Source organism: Papilio xuthus, unplaced genomic scaffold, assembly GCF_000836235.2.
Source record: "Papilio xuthus unplaced genomic scaffold, Pxut_1.1 DF827714.1, whole genome shotgun sequence".
NCBI classification, from domain to species: Eukaryota; Metazoa; Arthropoda; class Insecta; order Lepidoptera; family Papilionidae; genus Papilio; species Papilio xuthus.
Window position 1 is genome coordinate 2,898,632 of NW_013530935.1, and position 23,548 is coordinate 2,922,179.

Sequence of the window (23,548 nt, forward strand, 5' to 3'; positions counted from 1 at the left end):
TAAATTAAGTTTTTTTTTTTTAAATTCCGCGCAGACGAATTAGCGGTCAAATACTAATTTTTATTATATATTTGCAAACAGTTATAATAACCACGTATTTTACTCTTACTAACTGTGTATTTTTTGTTTTCTGCTGTGTGACTTAAAAGAAATCTTTTTGAATGATACTATTTTAATAAACTCAAATGTATTCAATAAAACTAAATCAAAACTATTTTCTACGTGGTGACAGCCCTAACAGGAAGAGTAATTACGCATCTCTGTATAGCACATTAATTTGTCGGCGAAGTTTTTTGAACGCGTATCTCGATTGAGCTGAATGCGATAACCAAAAACTTCGACTTGCTTTTCGAACGTTTCTGACGATTATTGCCCCTCGATAAGATGTTATTCGAACGTCTGATACACGAGGGCTTTAGTATCATCACAACTTTATTGCTAAAGTTACGAAGTTAAAAATATTTTTCGTGATTAATTTGGTCGTAAATGGTGTCAGTCATGGTGTTATATAATTACAGTTAATAAACTCTTTTTTATACCGCAAAGTATTTACCTTTGGTCTATTTTATCTTGTACTAAAGATATTAAAAACTGGTCTTTAAATCTTACTAATATATTAAATGCGAATGTTTATATGGATGGATATCTTTTAGAAGGCATCCCCAGATCTGCTCAACGGATCTTGATGAAATTTAGCACAGATGTAGAACATGGTCTGGAAGAAAACATTACCTATTTATTAAGTTTTTTTTTCAATCAGCGTGGAAGGAGTCGCCGGCGACAGCCAGTTACTATATAATTATGCAACTCAGTACAAAAAAAAATATTTACCAATAAATTACTAGGGAATACCAAATTAACACATTCAATGTAAATGTCAGAATTTTATTTTTTTAAGGAAAACTTATTTCTGGATTTCTTGTTGTTTTAGACGGACTTTTTTACTCTTAAATATATTCATACTTTTGTTTTCTTCGCAATTTTCCTTTCTTTTTTATCGTCTTTACACTTAACTTTGAACTTCATAACAAAATATTTTTTACTTAACTCTTTACTTAAGAAACTTTTTACTCAATTCTTAAAAGTTTAAAAGGTTCTTTTAAACTTTTCATTATAATTAAAAATAAAAAAAACGCTTTTTAATTAAACATTTAAAATTGAGATCTATAAAAAACGAAATACTCTAAATACAAATTTTTATGCCTTATTTTTTTTATAAAAATCAAATTAAATTTTCTGTATGACTTATGAACTTTAGACTATCGTATCTTAACCTACCTCAACAAACATTTGAATATCAGATTAATAAAAAAAAAACTCGCTGCATATAGCTCAATGAAAGTAAAATCCATTAACATAGAAGAAAAATAAACAAGGGGTTGTAAATTGAATGTTGTATTAAAATATTGAATAGACAAACGGACAATAGGATCGCATCCGTTCTTGGGTTTCACAAAGAGTAGACAATATACCATTATGTATATGTTCTGACGAACGGATGGTTTTTTTTAAATTAACCTATGCCCTTGACATTGAAGCGGAAAATAATACAATATTAAAAAAGTTGATTTAATAATATTAATTTAGTAAAAACATAAAAATTAAAACATATAAAATTTGGTACTGCTTTTCAGCCGACTTAAAAAAAAGGAGTTTATAATTTTTTTTTTTACTGACAATTTATTAAGAATGTTGTTTAGTCCAAATTACTTTTAGATGGATAGTGATGATGACGATTATCCATTTCTGTTCAATATCAATATTTATAAGTCAAGAATTAATGTTAAGCGTGGAATAAAACTTTTCATTTTTATTTAACTCGTTAAAGCTTCTATAATTACCTTAAATTTGGAACCGTTTTATTTTTTTTAATTTATGACATAGTCTAGACAATCTTATAATATAGTATATATTTATTTTATCTTCATATGATAAATTTTTGATACAGCTAATAAATATTTTATTAATAAATGCCGCCTCCATCCGTTTAAACATCTGCGACTCTAAAGGGTTACTAAATACCCTCGTCGTAGCAAACAATAGTTGTAACCCGTCTTTTTTCTATAAAAAGATAATATCGCCGTAATTGGATAGGGGCATAATTGTTAAAACGGATTAAAATCCGGAGCACCTTTGTCAAAGAAAAGACTAAAAAAAGTCGTTGTTTTATTGCGCCTTCGGTAGTGATGGATTTATGGTGAACGCATCACTTGGGTTTCGATTTCATGTGCACGCAATTTTGAACCTTATTACTTCGGGAAAATATCATCTATTGTAATATATTGTTATATAAATTGTTTTCATTATTTGCAGGTAAGTTTTCGTAAGGCCGCAGTAGCTGTTCTTAAATTCTTATTAAGGTAGTGTACGTATGTTTTTTGTGCTTTTATTAAGTTACTAGCGGTCGCCCGCGACTTCAATGCGGGATATTCCTAAATGAATAAGCCACCTTCCTGTTAAATTTCCATCAGAATCAGTATAGCTGTTTACTCGGCACCAATGCTGATACGCAGACAAACATACATAAAGACTAAAATTTAAAAATGCATAGCATAGCATTTATTTTTTGGATTATTAATAGCATAGTATTATAAATAAAGCTCGTTCACAAAATATGCCTTTTTCAACATTATATACCAAACTACATTTTTTTTAAGTGCATAAATGTATCTTTTACACATCCTGTAGCTAGAGACTTTTCTAATAATATCAAATAACACTAACCAGATTAACAAATTTACTACTGATCTGCAATAAAGAAAAAACAGACTTCTACCAACTACACTGTCTTTAACTTGTTATAGGATGAGTTGATAGGTTGCACATAATATTAAATTTATCAAGTAGTTGGTTTTCTAAGAACGTCGGCGGCTCAGAGGCTTAAGCACTTGGTTTATAATCTGCAGGTCCTGGGTTCGAATCCCGCCATGTACCAATGTGTTTTTAGATTTTCGATTGACATATGTACATTTATCCGACGTTCATACGGTGAAGGAAAACATCGTGACACATATCTGAGAAGAAATTCAAATATGTGTGAAGTCTAGTAACTATGGCCTAGTTATCCGTAACTTGAGTAGTCTCCGAGCCTCTCGGTGGTGACGTATAGAGATCTGATGATGATGATCGTTTTCTAAATGCGTTTTCAAATAGTATTTGCTTAGTATATCAGGTAACTATTGCACATACTAAACTCATCAAAACATTTAATCTGGAAGAAATACAAACCTATTAATCAGAAAGATTGATCGCTCATATAAAATACTGAATAACCGTCACACCTCGTTCACACGTTCAGATATTATAATAAGGTGTGGAAAGATGTAATCATTGCCACAAACATGCTATTAAATCTGTAATACATGATATATCACTGGAATATCATTAAATATTGCCTAATCACGAGATTTGTAATATTTGACAGAAAATGTTACGCGAGTTTTAATGAATGTATTTATCAATAGCAGTTTGTAATCAAAAATACGCTTCGCCTTAAATATATCACTATTTTCTTTTTAAAAAACCTAAACTCAACTGTGACAAAGAATAAGAATTAATTTGATGGTCTTTATCGTAGGTTTCTGAGTCTATATATGTAAAATATTTGTATGTATGTAATGTAAAATTATCCCTGTCATTATTTTTGACAAAACAGAGCTAACCGTAAGTTTTGAATTTAAATTTTGGTCTCAGAAACCCACGCTTACTAGCCAAAATTAGTTCGGGCGTTTAGGTTACAGGCGGTCACAATAAAACTTTGAAAATAGACGATAATTTTTACCATACTGTGATGACCAAATGCTTTTAAAAGTGTTGTATTCAAAAATATAATGTTCGTTTTACATTTTTCATTTTTAATACAGTATGATTTTATTTTTCAATGCGTTTCATAAATATGTAGCATACTGTATACTTTATGCGCATTACCCAAAAATGTCAGGTCGCTTGATATAAATTTCCGAATTAAAAAATAATATGAAGTCTCTATAACATAAACCATTTTAATGTTGTTACACAAAATTATATTACAAGATCTTCAGATAAATTTTACTTAGTGTATTATATGGGGTTTATTTAGAAAAAAGACAAGTAACAATAACAGATTACTTAGCCGACAAATAACCATTCATACCACCGCTACTGATATTTTTAATGGGATCCCATTCCTAAGCCGCTATAAAAAGTTGCCTTTTAAATCACACCTCTACTTACTACACTTGATAGAAGCTGATGTAAAATATTACAAACTAGCAGTCATCCGCGACTTCGTCTGCGCGGAATTGAAAAAAAAACTTAGTAACCTATGTGTTCTTTCCGGCTACATTTATGCCAAATTTCAGCGAGATTCATGCAGCCTTTCGGGATGTAACTCAAACATCTATATATCTAAACATTGGCATTTTAGGTTATTCATAGGGCATAGGGCAATTAAATTAGATTAATAGCGTCTACAAAACATATCTGATCGATGTATTAAGGACAAATCTATGCTATATAAAAGAGAAGAAAAGATTTTTACCATGTACCAAAGTTGAATCCCAACAATTTTAGTTTAATTTATTTCAGTTTGAAAAATGAAACATGCTGTATCATCAAATTTTATATCAAACATAAGTTACTAACTTAACACGCATCGTCATAAGTCACCAAGCATCAAGAGATCATATTGTAATAATATATGTAGAGCCTTAAACCACGGAGTCCAACGTACCCAATGTCCACGCACATCGTAAGAGGATTACCCTAATAAATTTATAAGTGCCGCTCAAATCCTTTGGAATGTACGAGGCTATGCCATTCGCTATTGACTGTATTCTCCGGAGTAGATTAAATTGTGCTGTCATATGAACTTTGATTTTTTTTGTATTAATAAACTTATCCCCTTATAAGTGTTCAACCTTGGAATTGAGTTTGTTTTCCTTTAGCTGAGTACGTGTCATGGAAACAAAAAAAGGAATCTGCATAGAAATTAAATAAAGGGCTCATTTTCGATTTCTGACAACCTTATACTTAATAGTGAATGTGTGGGAGAGGATAGAGTTGATAAATTAGGTTTTAAAGTTGATAAGATAAAATATAATAAAGTAAGAAGAAAGTAAAGAGACATAACCAATGTGAACCATCATAATTCAAAATAATCCAGTCAATAGCGAAGAAGCGACCGATGTCAATTAGACGTCCACTACAATAGATGATAAATTGCGACGATGACATTCGCATGCCCCCTCGTTACGGGTGCAGCTGGACCTAATTGTTGCTGCTGTTGTCTTCCCGGTTATTAAGAAACGGGATCACAATACGGATCAAAATAAAGGCATCTTTCTGTTTTCATATAAACTTTGTAATTATATTTGACATACGAATCACTTCTATAAAAACATATTATTGTCATCTCTGTTTTTACAGAAGATAATGAGTAAGATGACGATATTTCTGCATTAGTGTTTCGACAGAATAGTATCATGAAATGTCTCCACAACACAAGAGTAAATATTAAAGAAATTACTCTAAACTCCAATAATCTCTCTGTCTTTCAAACTGCACCAGATTTTAGTTGAATTATTAAACACAACATCAGTACTAATAACTGAAACTGACGTGGTTTAAAGCCCGCAAATTGAATTTGCCCGGCTCCTGGGAACATAAGGCGTGCATTGAATAATGCAACGTGTCCTGCTGACGTGAAAAACTGCTGTTAATTATCGATCTAGTGTGCAGCTTTTCATTGAAACCGGTATTTTTACCTTACCTACTTCCTGGCAGTTTATTGTTTTTCTATTGCATCTAAATATGCAATAACATAACTGATACTTCCTTTTACTTCTTACTATCTTACTAAATCCGAATGTTTAGATGGATGGATGTTATGTTTGGAGGTATCTCCAGAACGGCAGCATAGATCTCGCTTAAATTTGGCACAGATATAGAACATAGTCTGGGAGAACACAAAGGCTACTAATTAAGTTTGGTTTTAATTCCGCGCGTGGAGTCGCGGGTGACAGCTAGTTATGCCATAAACATTGACTAAAATAATTGTGAACCAAAGGACATTATACTATATTTCTTTCGATGGCAGTCTGTTCAGCTAGTATACCCTTACCTTTAGCAGGATTGTAGTCGAAACTTTAGTCTCAATAAAAAAGGAATCTGTTGAAGAAAATTCATCTTAATGATATTTATAAACAAGGTCTGGAGCCTCGACGACTATTAAGGTAGGGTTACATTTTTTACTTGCAAATTCCTATCGTTTAATAAAAGATCCAACAGTTTAACTTTAAAATTACACATTGTATATTTATAATTCGATTTGGAATAACATTCGCATTACTTTTTACGGTCGTCTGACATTTTGAATGCAATAACTATTTATAAATTGAAACGCTCCTTATATATTTCTTTAAAATATTCTGGATCTGTTTTCGCGTCTAGCTTTTTTTTGATTGTACCATGTTGGGATCGACGAGTTTATAGATGGGTATAAAGTTCGCTTTTTGTTTTCCGAAATAGTTGCTTCATTGGATTGCCTCCTTTTTAGCTGACTTCAAAAAGAAGGAGGTTATCTATTCGTTTGTTTTTTTCTGTCTTCAACAAAACAGTATTTACTATTTCAAAAGTTGTTACTGGTCTTTGTTAAATGCATGTCTTGATACAAACAAAAAGTCGAATATTTATTTCGTCGTATGTGAATCGTTGGAAATGTTTATGTATTTTTCATTCAACGATTTAAAATTTTAAAGTCGACGCAACGGGAAATTCGCCATGTTTCTTATTCGCATGTCCATTGAACAGTCTCGCTTTGGATTGTTTGCTTTTTTCGGGACGAACTCTTGAATACGCGTCTTGTTTTACTGAAAGACGTGTGTGCATTGAATTCAATGGAATTTTTGCGAGAAAATATTTTCATTGTACCGTAGTCATAATCATTTCTTTAAAATTATATTTTTTATGATGCTTTAAAAAGTTTTTAATTTCTATAGACTTATGCACCATTTTGAAGTTATTACAATAAAGCTTTGTATTCTACAAGTTACTTAACATATTAGTGCGATGTAGGGAAAAATAGGGGCTCAGAACCCCAAGGCGCATAATTTCGGAATAACAGCTTTTAAGACCCATATACATAAAATACTTTTTTTATTTATTGTTTGCGAAAAATGTATCTTTTTAATTAAACTTGAATTAGGTCTGCTTCAAAGTAACAAAATAAGATTAAAAAGAAATAATAAAAAAATTAACAATATAAAATAATTTTCCTCACATTTTGGTTTCTTCTGACGCTATTTAAAATATTTGGTTACTTTTTTGTAGGACTGTATCCGATTCAACTGTTTCGGTGTAGGGAATGCCCAATTCATCGAGCTCACTTTATTGTCCCGAAAATTTGAGTGATTCCCATTTAAGGGTCTCTCGTGCCGTCGTTTTAAACCGTTATCAAGATTGTTTAAAGATTCCTTTTCCGTATAAAAATAAGAAAGGTATGTTCATTTAAGAACTGTTGCAAAAACTTTACAATTTGACCTATGTGCCTTGGTGGTATTAAAAGGAAAATTTCTTGTTGTTTAAATTACCTTGAGTTATCTCTTTCCTGTGATGATTTTTTGTAAGGTTGATTATCGTATTAATCACTTATTAATTATTAAATCGCTGTTACCATGTGTGGATGCGGTAAGAAATGTTTGCTTCACAGCAGGCGGTGATGTTGGAACATCCTGTATAAATTTGTTTTAGAAGCCAACCAATTAGTGGATTTTTCTTTTTTTGTCGCTCTATATTTTTAGTTGAATTTCATATCTTATAGTTTTAAAACAAGCCTAGGTGTCCTAAATAAATGTAGTTTCAGCACTAAGTTTGAAAGCTGCAAATCTATCAGGATTTACGGATAAGGGATGTATTATTCGGTATCTCTAAAGTGGTTATTGGAAACTGGATATTATATAATATTATTAGGTGAGACTACATTGAGCTAAGCGTAACTATCCTAGTCGCATTTACTTGCCCATGTCATGAAAAGACAAGGGCACTCATTAGTTCTTCACCCACCTTCAGCTATGCATGAGCGGAATTCAAACCTAGCGACATAGTCACGGCATTGCGATTGAAGGCGGCAAAAAGACGTCGGCGCCGCACAAAATGATAGCATCGAGTTTTGACTCTTTCGAAACCCGTTCGCGACATGTCCACAAGTTTTTTGTTGACAATTAAACGCTATAGCAATACGTCTCATCTCGGCACGACAATGGCTCGTAATTGGGTATGCCCGTTATCGAAAGAAAGAAGCCTTTAAGGCAAACTTTTCTGATGGCATGTGAAAGAACTGAAGGAAAAAAAAGATAAAATTTATTGAAGAAATTATCTTCAAATTATGGTTACAGTCTTTAATTCAGTTGAAGAATAATTATAAACTGTTTTACTCAAGTTTTATTTCGTTTTATTTGAGGAAGGAATTAAATGACATGAGCAGAAAAGTAGGACTATACCAAATATGGAGTTTTTCGGACATTATTAACATAACGAGAAACTTCTTCTGTCACCTGAAAGGGACTTTCCTTAGTCAAAATTATTCAAAGAATGGTCACACGGAAAGACATTGCGGTATGATTGATTTTTTTTATATTATTAGGTGGCAAACGAACGAACGGCGACCCGAAATCGCTGAAACATAGACCGTTGCCCATAGACATCAGCGATTGTAGATGCGTTGCCCACCTATAAACGACGTAGGAGGGATGCACAGAAAAAAAATATTTTCTCTTCCTATGTATCACCTCATCCAGAAAATCTAGTTCCATTTCCCATCGTTTCCCTTTAAGAAAAAGGGTATGAAGTAAAAGAGGATTAAAATTATGCCTCCGCTACCACACTTTTCTTTCACTTCACGCCTGCCTTCTTTGTGGTCGTGGTATTGCACTGGGCGAACCAACCAATTCTTGCAAAGATGTTAAAGCGGTCACTTTCACTGTTGGATACGGAAACCGAACGCTTTGGGGACTGTCGTCGTCGTATGATTGCCTGAACTATTAATAAACACCAAATTTTCCTGTAAAAGTAATGCTCGAAAAGTTCTTGAAAATTATAGCAAGTCATCTTGAATAGGATAGTTGTTCTGGCTTGTCATGTCACAGGGGGCGTAACATTACTCTCTATTGTGAATCAGAAATATATACAATATTTCGAAAGCTCACACTAGTTGTACAGCTGGGCTTCGCTCGCGAAAGCACTACCACGCTAGCGATTGTAATTGGCGAAAGTTTACACGCATTTGAATACAATGCGGCACGCATACGTTATGAATAAAACATGCGGTTCCATTGCGTTTTTATGCAATATTTTTTTTTAATTATACCGTTTTATTGTGGTGGGCGATTTTGATTTGTAATAAATTTGAATAACATCGCATCATTGCATTATTTGTTACTTGTATGTTGCAATCAGCTTAAAAAATAGTATCGAGGTTCCTTTCTAATAGAGAACTGTTTATTAGAAGTTAATAACAATAATAAGATATTTAATTCGTTCAAAAACATTAAAACACAAAAGAAAATCAAAAGATCCAACGACAAGATAGGACTTTAGCTCAGCTGTATTACCCCTTGGGGTACAACACTGATATTCTACAAAAGCCTTTACGTTCTCAGTACGTCAGTTACAGCAATTGATAAAATAAATGAATATTCCATTCACAATTTGAAAAGCGGGCTAGTATTTCAAGGGTAAAGGTACAATATAAGAAGCATTTGCTACCAAAATGCTAAGGAAATCGCTTCAATATTTATTACCCACACCTTTCTATTTACCTCATAACTTAGTACTTCCATTGACACAAGCAGTAAGATGTCTAATAAACAATCGCGTAGCTACCGCGGTGGTCGGCGGACGGTTATCAGACAAAAGTTGACAAATCGCCGGCAATGCTGACAAATCGGGGACACTGCATTTGTCAGCGACCCATTGTTTGATGCAAAGTAGTTTTTGTTTATCGCTACTATTGGTTTTCATATTAAATTCGTCTTAATTTTTTTTTCAAACGTTTTTTTTTCATAATTTGTACTATAATCAGAACTGAAGAGGTGTACCAATTTTCAGATCAGTCTTTCAAATGGATGTATTATTATTTCAATTACAAGATTTGACCCAAAAAAAATAGGAGTAGGTAAAAAAGATACAACAGTTATTAAAATAGCGTATCAATGGTTATTCAAAATATCGTTTGAGTATAACAATTGTGAAAATCAAGTAAACTATACATGAGTTTAATTTAATAGAGATATAAGTACGTTTTCAAAAGCTTTTCCATTTAAATTACTAGATCTAATTGAGAATTTACTAGTTGTGTAAAATTTTAAAAAGGCTTTCGAAATGTATAATAGAAAATTTCATAACTAAGCACGAAAGGGAAATAAACTACATCATTGTGTTAAATTTGAAAAATTCAAAAAATTACATGGTGAGTTTTGTTCGAGTTTCAGTAGTAGGTGTCATAGCGGTCCGTCGTACCATATCGATGGAACCCGGCGACATGCCATCCGTTAATGCATTTCCGTGAGAATTCAACGCACAATTGTGAGAATCTTATTGTTTATCGTTGTTATAATATAATTGTGATAATGCACTAACACCATTACTACGACAGTACCGTAATATCGTTGGTAACGATCTATTCTGACGGGACCATAGAGTTAGGAACTTATAGAACTTACAAAATTATTTTTTCTCTTCCTAATTTTATTATTCTAAAAATTATCATTAAACAATCTGTGTGAATTATAGAAGTACAGACTTACCTATAATAACATTTTCAAGTTGACTAACTAGCAATAAAACTGAAAATCCCTAATTTAAAAGGTAAAAGAACATTTAACATAAGAGTAACAAATAGTATATGTTCTAAAATTAAATTTCCGAAGTGCAATTTATAAAAGATGCTAAAACGATGTTTTTTTATCATAATAAAAAATAAAGAATTACAAACTTTCACGTTAATTCACATAAATTATTAAATTGTTTTTATTTCATTCTCATTAATTTCTTTTTGTATTGGCAACATTTAAATTAGTATAAACTTTTTCCTATACTGGCAACAATTATTCGTTGGACATATGTAAGTGTTTGCTACCATAACGCACGCTATTATTCTTATGTTTATTATTTTCAAGTAACTTCAATAAACAGTACAATATTTGTTGTTAATGCTTAAGTTCCAGGTCAAAGAGCGATATACAAAAAAAATCACTATAAAAATTCTTCATACGAAAACAGAGCCCTCTCGACAAACACTGATTTTGTTCAATTGTAATCTTTTATTGATTTATTAAAATCTGGATATTTAATTTCACCACACTTCAACTATTAATTTAGCATAAATTTAAATCACAACATCTTGTTAAAAATGCATTTATTTTACATTGACATCTTATTGACATTAACAGACACACTAAATTTAAAAATACAATTTTTTCCTTTTTTATCACTAATGTCAGTTAACATGTAACCTCCTTTAATAGATTTCAACCTATTTTTGAATGATGTGAGGCTGGTTGCCGTTGTAACGTGGTCTGGTGGTTGTTTATCAAATTACCGATTTGTTTATTCTATTTAAACGACAACATACAAATTTACAATCACAATTTGATGGATCACAATTTCTTATCAAGTTCCAGAGTAAACTAGCCATTGTGTTAAATTAGGGCCATTACTTATCTTAATACAATTTTGTATCGCGTTTAAAATTCGGTCAACAGAGAAAAGGGTCTTAACTTTAATATGCAAAGTTGTCGTGTCGTTGATATTTACGATGTGATTTTAAATCATTAAATGATAAAATTAAGATAAAGAGCGTTTGGACAGGGGTTAAGTACTGGACTTGCAATCTGTAGATCCTGGATTCGAATCCGGCCATGTACCAGTGTGTTTTTCGATTTTCGTTTAACATCTGTACATTTTTCTGACGTTCTTACGGTGAAGGAAAACATTGAGATGCAACCTGTATACCTCAGAGGATATTCAACATAAGTGTGAAGTCAAGCAACCCGCAATGGGCTAGCGTAGTTGACTATGGTCTAGACAATCCTAACTTAGAGTAGGCTTCGAGCTCCTTAGTAGGGACGTATAGTGAGCTGATGATGATGAGATGATAAAATTGTAATCATATTGAAAAAAATCAAAAAGCCTATATCAACTTAGTGTCTTTTTTTCTGATTGATGTAAGATTTGCCATATTTAACTTTTTTAATTTTCAATAATTATTTAAAGATTTTTTTGTGTTCAACGCTGTAAATATGAGATCTACAAACTTGTGTACAAGAAAAGTTTCGTTAACTTTTCTGTTATAATGAATGAGACACTACGTTGTATGCGTGTCTGATAAGGAAATATGAGAGCGTTTGGTTGCCAAACATCGTAGCATAGGAATTTGTTAAATAAACAGAACTCTTTGAGATTCGCCTTCGCTTACGCGATCGTTTCGTAAGTGCGATTGCGTTAATATGCTAACAAAAACGTAACCTATCTAAGGTCCTATGATTATGGTACAAAGACAAGAATGGAGCGAGTAATGTTCAGTAAATTACGATAAATTAATATAAAATTCTTAGCATAAGAACATGCTAAATACATGATAGAAATTCTGAATGGTCTATTACTTAATAATTTGATATCCTATCAAGAGATTGTATTCCATAAGAAATTAAAATTATGCGGTTTTATATTTTCGACGTAAGAAATTAGTTAACAATATTATCATTAATCTTACATTTTACAAATATTATAAATGTGAATGTTTGAAGATATCTCTAGAACGGGTGAACTAATCTGGATGAAATTTGGTATACACAGTCTGGAGGAACACATAGGCAAATATATTTTTTTTAATCCCGCACGAACTGAGTCGCTGGCGACCGCTTGTATTTATTATAAATATTATAAAAGAACGCTTAAGCTTATATTAATATTCCAATTAGAAAAAACGCGAAAGCTTAGGTTTTGTACCATACAATAACACGTGCAATGTGAGGCGCGGGCAATGATGTCACTCATCTCTGGATTGTTTGCCTAAGTTTTGATGCTTGTGGTTAATATTTGAACAATACATGAGAGGGAATTAAACAAGTTTTATCGCTAGTGTCCTTTACACAGGACTTTATTATTTAACTTACGGTACTTTCTAAGATATTGCATTCAAAATATGAGGAAGAAAAAAAGTTGTTGCAAGTTCTGAATAGAATTTCAAAGATTTAAATCTATTGTGACTTAATTAAAGACGTAAGCTCCAGAATAATTTTATTACTACTAATAATTGTTATGAAACAAAGTACATTCGCCGGGTCAAGAGCAACTGGATTTCATCAACATGTAGTGTCATTCGTTGCTTATTTATTCCTCCATCTAAAGTATCGTCATCATCATCAGCTCATTATACCTCCCCATCGACGGGCTGGGAGTCTACCTAAGTTAGGGGTGATTAGGCCATAGTCAACCATGCTGGCCCAGTGCGGGTTGGTTGACTTCACACATATCTTTGAATTTGTTCTCAGATATGTGCAGGATGCATAAATGTACATATGTAAATCGAAAAATACATCGGTACATGGTGGGATTCGAACTCAGGACCTGCAGATTGTAAGACAAGTGCGAGCTGATGATGACTCAAAGGAATTGTTATACATGGTACACATGAATCAAGATATAGAAGTGTTAATTCACAAATATTGACATAACTAATTTGCAATTTCCCTTGACATAAATCCGGTGAATTACCTTTCAGTATTCAATTACGTGTGGGACTGGGTTCGAAGCTATTTACCCACGATTGAGCTCATCAGAGCACACCCACGTTAATCCACAATATGAAGTTTGCGCGCTTTATTATCTAAGTAAACTGTTGTTAGCGAAATAATAATCTATTTTGTTATGAATAACCTAACCTATTTTTTTTGTGATTCTAAATGTACTGTTTTATTCCTTTATGAAAGCTATTAATAAAAAGATTAAGGTCTCTTAACAAGTTTTGATTTTATTTTAAGAATAAAAACTAATTGGCGTCTATTGAGTCGACTCGATAAAAAGAAAATATAGCCAAACTTAATTTTAATTTAAACGATTCAATTTTGTTCTAATTGTATCGTACTGGTTAATAAATGGTTAATTTATATCGAGGTTCTATTATAAATTCTGGAGCTTGAGTTTCAATTGAATGAAAAAAAAATTAAGACACTTTTATGTAAACTAATTTTGTATGAAATTTGTTTTTTAATACTTTCTTTTTTCTCAAAAAAGATAACAAGACTACTGTGCAAATTCCTTAACTTTCATTCGTGTTTCTGTGTCTGAAATAAGCTTTATTTTATAATAGTCCTATGAATTTATAGACAGGCACGTAGCAGATGCTAATTATGTTTAACAGTTGTTCCACAGGTCGTTGAGTGTTGCCTTTTAACACCGCGCCCGGTCTCCGCATCGTGATATCATCTAAACGAACTTATACACTAGGAACACTCATGTCTTTTATTAGATACTAGCTGTTGCCCGTGACTCCGTCGGCACTTAATTAAAAAAAATAGTAGCCGATGTGTTCTGTCAGACTATGTTCTACAACTATGACATATTTCAGGTAAATACAGTTATTCTGGAGATATCATCAAACAAACATCCATCCATAACATTCGCATTTATAATATTAGTAGGATTATATTTAAAGAACGGCATCTAGCCTATGTATTTGTTAAGGAGAAGATGTTTTTATTTGCACAAAGGAAAAATTAATTTGGTTTCGAATGGTTACTTCGGCGTTTCGATTGGATAAAGAAAAACAAGGATTTTTAATAGAGATTTTAAATTAAGAGATAGTCTGGGTTCTTAATATGCGGTCTTAGATATTCGTAAGCCATAACTGCGTTTAGTAATTTCGTATCTTATTTCATATTATTAAGACACCCATTGTGAAAACACCTTTATTAATTAAAATGGACGGACACGTACCGCGAAACTGACTGTTCATAAATTAATTAAACGCGAAATCTCCATTTAAGTTGGTCTTTGAATTTCATTAATTTCTTTTTAAATCTGATTTAATAGGAATTGTTTCTTTGTTATTACAACTCAACGTAGACAATAACATTTGAATCTTGTTATTAACATAAGTAACGTAAGTCTATTTTTAATAAAAAAAAATTAGCTTTTACTAACAATAATCATGTTTATACTAGCTGTCGCTTGCTACTCCGTCCGCATGGAATAAAAAAATATAGTAGCCTATAGAACACATAGGATACTAATTAATTTTCCAGTATTTGTTCTACTTTTATGCCAAATTTCAGCAAAATCTATGCAGTAGTTCTAGAGATACCTTCAAACAAATATCCATCCATCTAAACATTCGCATTTATAATATTAGTAAGATTGAAAAAATGAAAGCTCGAAAAACTTGAGAATGCAAAAGACCACTTTGATATTTCGTTCTGAGACAAATTATCAAGAAATTTTAATTTCATTTACATTTCAAGATTATAGCGTGATTAGTGTAGTATTTAAAAAATGTTATAAAAGAAAACGATTAGACATGGTTCAAATCGAATGAAATCGAACGTTTAACTATTTGAATACGATTCGATCGTTAAAATTCAAGATAAACACACGAAAGCTTCCGCTAGTCGTCAATTGATCATAAATTACGAACAGAACTCTCAACCTTGTCGCTTTCATAAGCAATTTGAAATCGTATTTATGACATTCCTGATTATAATCTTTGACTTAAAACTCACAAGTCACTAGAATGCATTTAAAACTGAAGGGAACCACTTTCTTTATTAAAATCAACCAACACCTGTTCAAATTGACAAGATCGAAGTAAACTGCTGAACATTTAAAAGATAATTTACAGATATATTGCACTATAAATGTATTTTAACATATGTCAAATGTCAATTAAATGTATCTACTTTCAATTTTGTGATAAGGTATGAATTTATTGGTGTAGTTAAGCATTTCAGTGAGAAATTTTATTACTTTCAATTTTGTACTGGTGATATAATATTAACACGTTATACAAAATAGCCGAGAACCTCGATGGGGACGTATATTGAGCTGATGATGATTATACAAAATATCAAAGCATGTTATTTATTTTTAATTACAGTTTCATTGTAGGAAACAAAACACTCACTCCTCTGGTTCTATAGCTCATAGTTATTATTAGTCTTTGACACAATAAAGCACGAATGTCACAAAAAAAACAGCATAATACGAGTACAACTAGAAAGAGCACATCTTACTTAATATTATAAATGCGAATATTGGGCCTAGTTGAAATTTGAACATATAAGCTACTAATTATTTTTTTTTTACTCCCCGCGGACGGAGTCGCGTATTCTAGCTAGTCTAATATAAACAAACATTGTTAAATCGAAATTCAAACAGCTATGATTGCGATCTTTGCTAGTTGACTACAATAGGGAGAAAATTTTAAACGCATCATAAAATCAAGATCCTTGCAAGTTGGCAGTGTCGTAAAAATGTCGCGATGTCGCTTTACGACCGTACCAAAGGATTATGGACTGAGTTTGTATGGGAACCACTTGAATCGTTTACGTTATATATAGTAAAAGATATAATTGATTGTTATAACAGTATTTAAATAACTCTATTCATATTTGTTTATCTTTTAAGACTTTTACAGACCTTTAACTACTTTCTATCAAAGCTGAACATAGACACTCTACTTCCATACTTTAACATACATATATTTTCCATAATTTGTTTACTACTGTTTGTTTATAAAATCTGTCGTATTAAACTTTGACATAACATGAAACAAGGTTACATATACAAACTAGCTCTCACCCGCAACTCCGTCCGCGCGGGATTACAAAACATTTAGTAGCCGACCAATATGTATATAAATTTCATAAAAAATCAGTCAATCGGTTTCGGAGGAATGAGGTAACTAACATTGTGTCACGAGAATTTTATAGTTAAATATGCATGTTTTAAAAGCTATAGAAACTTATCAAAAAATACATTTAATTCGTCCTAATACTAGCCTAAGCAAAGATATGTCAATTGCATTCCTGTATCACTGTCAACGGGTTCTCATGTCAGAGTTTCTGGGCGCCGACCCTGACAGCGTGAGGGGTCAGAAAAGTCCCGCATCATGATTTTGAATAGCACCAACATTTCCTGCCCACCCACAGCGCGAATCGCCTTTTTAGTCCGCCATGCGGTAGTATACGATGGGGTTTTATTGCTTCCAAAAGCGGTTACGCCTTTAAATGGTTATTAAATTCGATAATGTAATTAATTCAGTGTTTAATATTGGAAATATGTTTATTATAAAATTATATTGAAAAGATAATCGTATGCTTTATAAAATTAAGAATTATGAATAAACTAGCGGTAGCCCACGACTCCGTCCGCGTGGAATTAAATGAAAACTTAATTAGTAGCCTATGTGTTCTTCCAGACTATGCTCTGTATGTATACCAAATTTTATTGAAATCCGTTAAGCCGTTCCTGAGATACTTTCAAACAAAACCATCCATTTTAACATTCGCATTTATAATATTAGTAAGATTAGTAAAATTGGGGTAAAAACTATTTTATTTACTCAGAAAAGGATAAAGTTTTTTTTAATATTCTATCGTCTAACAATGCACCTAAATGTACTTGATATTTTTCACCGTTTTGTTTTATTTTGTATACATGTAAATCTCTAAAGAGTTTGTAAACTCGCTTCCCGCTATACCGCACAGCGTTCGTAACCCAAAATGGCGTTTAAAATATTATGTTGGTTTCAAAATCGTACTGAAGATAACGTTATGAATATAATCACCGCAATTCCGCGTAATTGAGATCACAACTTTTAGTTTCACTTCCGAGCCGGTAATGTTTTTATATGTTTATGTCGTGAGTACAAGATCGTAAATATAATTAAATTTATTAAAGAAGTCTTGAGACGCGGGTGTTTCCGCTTGAATCACTTTACCGTCTAGCACAGTCATATACAATCTTTATGGCGACTCGCAATTCCACACGTTGTTGAAGGTAGTAAATGGTTGTGGGTGCTAGGAGTTCAACTGCTCACGCTTTCCTTCGCATACAAACACCAGGAGCTGCCAAAAAGTTTGAATCTTGTAATACATGATATCAACTGCTTTACCAGCGTCGGAGTTCAAGCGTTTTCCTCGAACTGATTGATTAAACTTTTTACAATACATAGAGATTTTGTTACAAATCATATTGTGACTTCATATGTCTTAAACCAACAAACTACGTCATCATTTCATTGAACATATTTAACAACTAGATAGTTAAGACCTTTTGATACTTCTTTATTTAACATGTAATATAATTAATCTTGACTTTACTGTAAAGACTGTTTTGTGTAGCAAATCTTAACATCTAGCTTGTGACAAGGATAATCCTTCGGTAATACATTATTCGCTGAGTTTCCTACAACACTCATTATGCAGTAAACGTGTTCTTAGAATGTCTCATAGAAACAAATTGTCGACCTTACAACGTACAAATAACGTTCATTAATTAAATACTATGAAAGGACATTGCTAACCTAATTAGTTACTATTCAATTACATACAAATTTAGAATAATTATTTTTGAAACTTACGTTATCTCAAAGAAATAAACAAATATATTTTTTGTTGACCTTATTTTTTGAACAACTTATTTCTAAGAAGATTCACTTTTATAATACACTAGCTGTCGCCTACGACTCTATCCACGTAGAATTAAAAATCTTAAATAGTAGTCTATGTATTCTTCCAGACTATGTTCTACATCTATGCAGCCGTTATGTAGATACCTTCTGATAAACATCCATATCCAACCATCAGTTCAAACATTCGCATTTATATAATAATCTTTATATATATAATTCTTCTGTGAGTGTGTATGTCACTGAACTTCTCTCAAACGACTGGACCGATTTTGATGAAATTTTTTGTGTGTGTTCAAGGGGATCTGGGAATGGTTTAGATTCACAATTTTGTCCGCTGGACAATGTTTTTTTAATTATTTTTTAATTTATTAGTAGTTGTTGTTTTTGGAATGTTTTACATTGGATCCGACAGACGGCGCTACCATCGCAGTGTCAAATTTCAAATAATATTCAAATTAAAGACGTGTAAACAGGACAACGTCTGTCGGGTCCGTTAGTATTATATAATATTAAGATGTCATTATTTAGAGAATTAAAATTATTTAGCATCACAAGCCAAAGGTGGTCTCCTGCATAATCATCTTAAGATAGTTCTATTGTTGTTGATTTGCCGACCTTTTGTTTTCTTTCGTTATTAGTAAACGTAGCTTTTAAATACATAGTAATAACTTTTAACATATCCTCAATTTTCTAACGTTTATTGGATGATTTGATACATTTAGTTGGCAGCAAATAGTTACCGCATCCGACATGATTTGCAAAATTGCCCATGTAACCTTCTAACATCATCTGGTGTTCGAAGACCTAAATACGTAAAACCACATTTTCAGGAATACTTTTTATTATAACAGAAACAACCGCAAACTGCTGCGTAAAGATGATTTATATGTCTGGAATGACCATGGAGTGTTTAAGTAATATAAAACGTTTAGGTCATTTAAAGATAAACGACTTAGGCGTTTTTCTGGGTCAATAGAATATCCACAATTCGCCTTGAGTTTATTACTCGTATTTTTCATTGCACCTTTCTAATTGTAGTATTTAAATATAGAATTATCGTACTAAGCGTAGTGTTCATCTGTTTAATTGCCTCATGTTTTTTTTATGTAATTGGATTGTGTGAAAGAGGATATGCATAAGAGGGGAATGGATTTAGATGTGAGGACTGATAAAGACGTATGGAGGAGTAGTACATACTGTGCCGACCCTCCATTGGGAGCAGGTTGATAGTGATGATGTTTTTTTGTAGTCAATTCTAATTCTAACAAAAGAAAATTTAGCTTTCTTTCTTTGAATCTCCAAATTTAGCGCCTTTTACAATATTTTAGCAATTGTTAATTTCACTTTGTGACCAATATTTTGTTATTTACTTTGCACTAGCTTAAGTGAATTTTTAATACGAGCAGTGCCGTGACTGGCTAATAATTGCGCGGTTTTTCACTTAGTGGAAACGGGTTTTATGTATGAATCAATATGAAATTTGATTTACACTTAAGGAAGTCACCATACTAACAGGTGACTCAAACATACCTACTCTGAGTCATGTACTTAGAAACCATACTGATCAATTTACGGGTTTCCTTATAGCTTACGTTAACGTAAACAATTGTATGGAATTATGAAAGAATTTAAACATTGATTTTTAAATTTTAAATTCCGAATTTCAAAGAAAAAATGTTTTAAACTGCTGGCGTTAATTCTGGCCGAAAATAATAAGTGCAAATAAAACATAATTACGAATTGTTCATCCAATAGTTATCTAAATATCTGAAGATAAAAGATATGGGTGTTTACTTGGAATGGATTTTATTTTTCTTCTATACTATGATAGGAAGGAAATCCGACACTGTGCCGGTGTACTGGCCTTACTAAAATGTCGACGTTTATGTCCCCTCACTAATCATTCTGACACTCGACTTGGTAATGAAAGCCCGCCATCCTCGTCAAAGGATTCTAACTAATAATGCCCAAAAATTATAAGACACAGCTGTTGTTAAATTATCAATAAAAATATTCAAAGGGAAATATTGAACTAGCAATGATAAAGTCCTTTTTAGTTATCGGCAAAGGTTTCAGTCAATATTGACCCGAATGGCGTGACATGACTTATCATTTCAAACTCTACGATTGTCAACTTTTATGAATTCCAAGTTCATGTTTTTTGAGTTCGGATTTTGTTTCACATTACACAGAACCGTCGGCTTTCACTGTCAAATCTAAATTTAAGAAGACATTAAAGGTCCAAAAAATCGAGAAATGTGGACACTGCTATTGTCAGTGGCCAAGGCCGAATTCGGATCACTGCGTCATCCTAGTTATAGTTGTTTTAAAATTTAAATAATCTAATATATGGTAAGCAGATATTGAATATTTCTCATAGCAAAGATAATAGCATACCTTATTTGCATACCATGAGTTTGAATACTGTAAACATCGATTTGCTTTTTCCATTTAAATATTTTAGTACTTATCAAATGAAGAGTTTTACACCTCAATTAAACTTTAGACTGTACAATGCTCCAGTAGACACGTCCGCATTGTGTTAAAAGATATAACATGTTGAATGACGGCCGCGATAAGGACAGCTCTAAATATTTTCCTTAATTTTTAAAGCCATTCCCCAAGTGACAACGTTCATGTACGAGTAAAAGTGATTATTATTAGAGATAATTTAACTTTGACTTTTATTTCTATGAGACGTAATTTTCATATTTTTAGGTACAGTTAGATTGTGTATAGAGCCGTCTTATATTATTCAGGTGCCCTACGGTACACAACACTAATATATATCTACCCTTAATGTTGCCAGATTTGAAAAACTTTCTAGTCTGTCTTAAAATCTTTGTAGGGTTAGCTTGAAATAAAATTAATCTTACTAATATTATAAATGCGAATGTTTTGATGGATCTTGATGAAATTCGGCAGAGATGTAGAACATAGTCTGGATGAACACATAGGCTACTAATATAGTGTTTTTTTAATTGCGCGCAGACGGAGTCGCGAGCGACAGCTAGACAGATTAGGGGTACAAAAAAATTAAGTTTTTTATGTGAATGGGTTATGTTGAATTAATGACTTAATCGAATCCTCTGACATCACAATGAAGTTCTGAGAAGATTTCCGAGACCCACCACGATTTTAAACCGATCAACATAATAATTGCAACACTTACAAGGTAATTTAAGGATGATTTTAATTGAATAATCAATCATTCATGCCGCAATCATCGCGCCATACCTTTTATAGTGAACACAATTATTTACAGCATAAACAAAATTGCCATATCAAATACTACACTAGTTTTTTCCTAACTCGGTGTCACTTTACGTTATCGGTGACGTATTCGGTGATTAAAGGACGCAAGTAACGACTAGTTATGATAAACACTGATAATCTCATTCTGGTGTTACGGCTCAAGTGCACGCTCGTTTGTTTCAATCTGTGTGTGTTTTTTTTTCTAATAATATTTAGATTTAACAGCCAGTTACATTTACATTTTAATGTGTCGTGTTCTATTTACACCAGTTTTAAGTGTCAAATGGAATGTGTAAATATTTATAGCGATGCACTATTATAATCGTTATAAATTCGATGTTTAAATCTCTTGTACCGTTAACGATATTCAGATAATCTTGTGAACGTCTTGGGTTCTTTATAGTGCGTTAATCGCAATTTTTATTTTTAGTAGTAGTGTAACATCGTATGCAAGTAGACCGGTGCGTGGTTTATCGATTCGAAAAGTCGATAATTTGTATCGAAAATGTTGTTAATTAGTGATGTTCATTACACGAAAGTGCTATGAATCAGTGGCTCTAAAGATGTGCGGGCGTGTACGTGGCAATCGTTTTCTTGTTTACGGTTTACGTTAAAAGTGAGAGCAATGAGTGTTCCTAATTTAAGCGCCGACCAGATAACAGGTACTTAAAAATTTTCTTTTTTTTCTTTGCTTTAAAACGCTTTTTATCGTTTCGATAGCCAGTGTTGTCTTTAGAACTATCGATAGTTAATACAGTTGTAAAGACAACTCTATTGAAATTCATGAGAGTTTATTTTTCTAATTTATCCTACAATTTGGACACTTTCTTTTGTTTTTAATTATTTGATTTGCAGTTTTAGACTCTTTGTACATGTGTTAGAGAGTATATTTTCATTTCTTGTAAAGTTAAAAGGGTTTTTAAACAAGTATGTTTACGGAAAATTATACAATACTTATTCGGCGTCGTTTATTTTGTATACTTTGGTTCTGTTATGTTTCTATTTACATTTTAAGCAATTCAAATAAATTAAATATATTACAATATACAGATTATATTAAATTGTATCTTTAATTACATTTCAATAATAAACTACTATGAATATATAAAATCAAAGAATTTTTGAATTACTGAATTCTTTAAAATTATCTGTAATTTGTAGTTTTAATTCGTAGCCAGCTTTGATCTATCTATTTGCTTTATCCTTGTATATTTTACCGTTGTTTCTGACAACAAAATCTCTGTATAACATATCTTCATCCCTGTCATTATCTTTTACAAAACAACAACAATATATTGTTTTAAACATGGATTTTGGACTCAGAAACTTACGGTTAGTATGTTTTTTTTTTAAATCAGATTTCGTTGCCGATTGTCAGCAGTTAAACAAGAGCTATATGTTTCGAATAGCTGTAATATATCTTTTGCAGCTGGGTAACTCCAGCAATTAATATTGTATCAAAGTTTTTTCTGTCTACTAAATTGGTTTGCAGTTGTGACGCAAAAACATCTAGCAGATGTTTAAAACCTGCTCGTTTAATTTATACCCGTTTCTATACAAACAATTGCCAGCTCTTTGTTTCGTAGAAGAACAGTTTTTTTTTTAATAAATAAAAATGCGCTTCTC

General features: G+C 32.0%; 1 protein-coding gene across 4 annotated transcripts in view; it reads left to right on the forward strand.

Moving 5' to 3' along the window:
* Positions 1 to 23,548, forward strand: part of cv-c (RhoGTPase activating protein) — a 194,585-nt gene that overhangs the window by 135,931 nt on the left and 35,106 nt on the right. Inside the window, exon 1 of one of the 4 annotated variants that reach the window (XM_013310779.1) lies at positions 22,093 to 22,584. The exons of the other annotated variants lie outside the window; for them this stretch is intronic. Coding sequence (XP_013166233.1) covers positions 22,548 to 22,584 — 37 coding nt within the window. The 5' untranslated portion in view covers positions 22,093 to 22,547. Of the gene's footprint in view, positions 1 to 22,092; positions 22,585 to 23,548 lie in introns of those variants that run through there. 4 annotated transcript variants of the gene reach the window in all.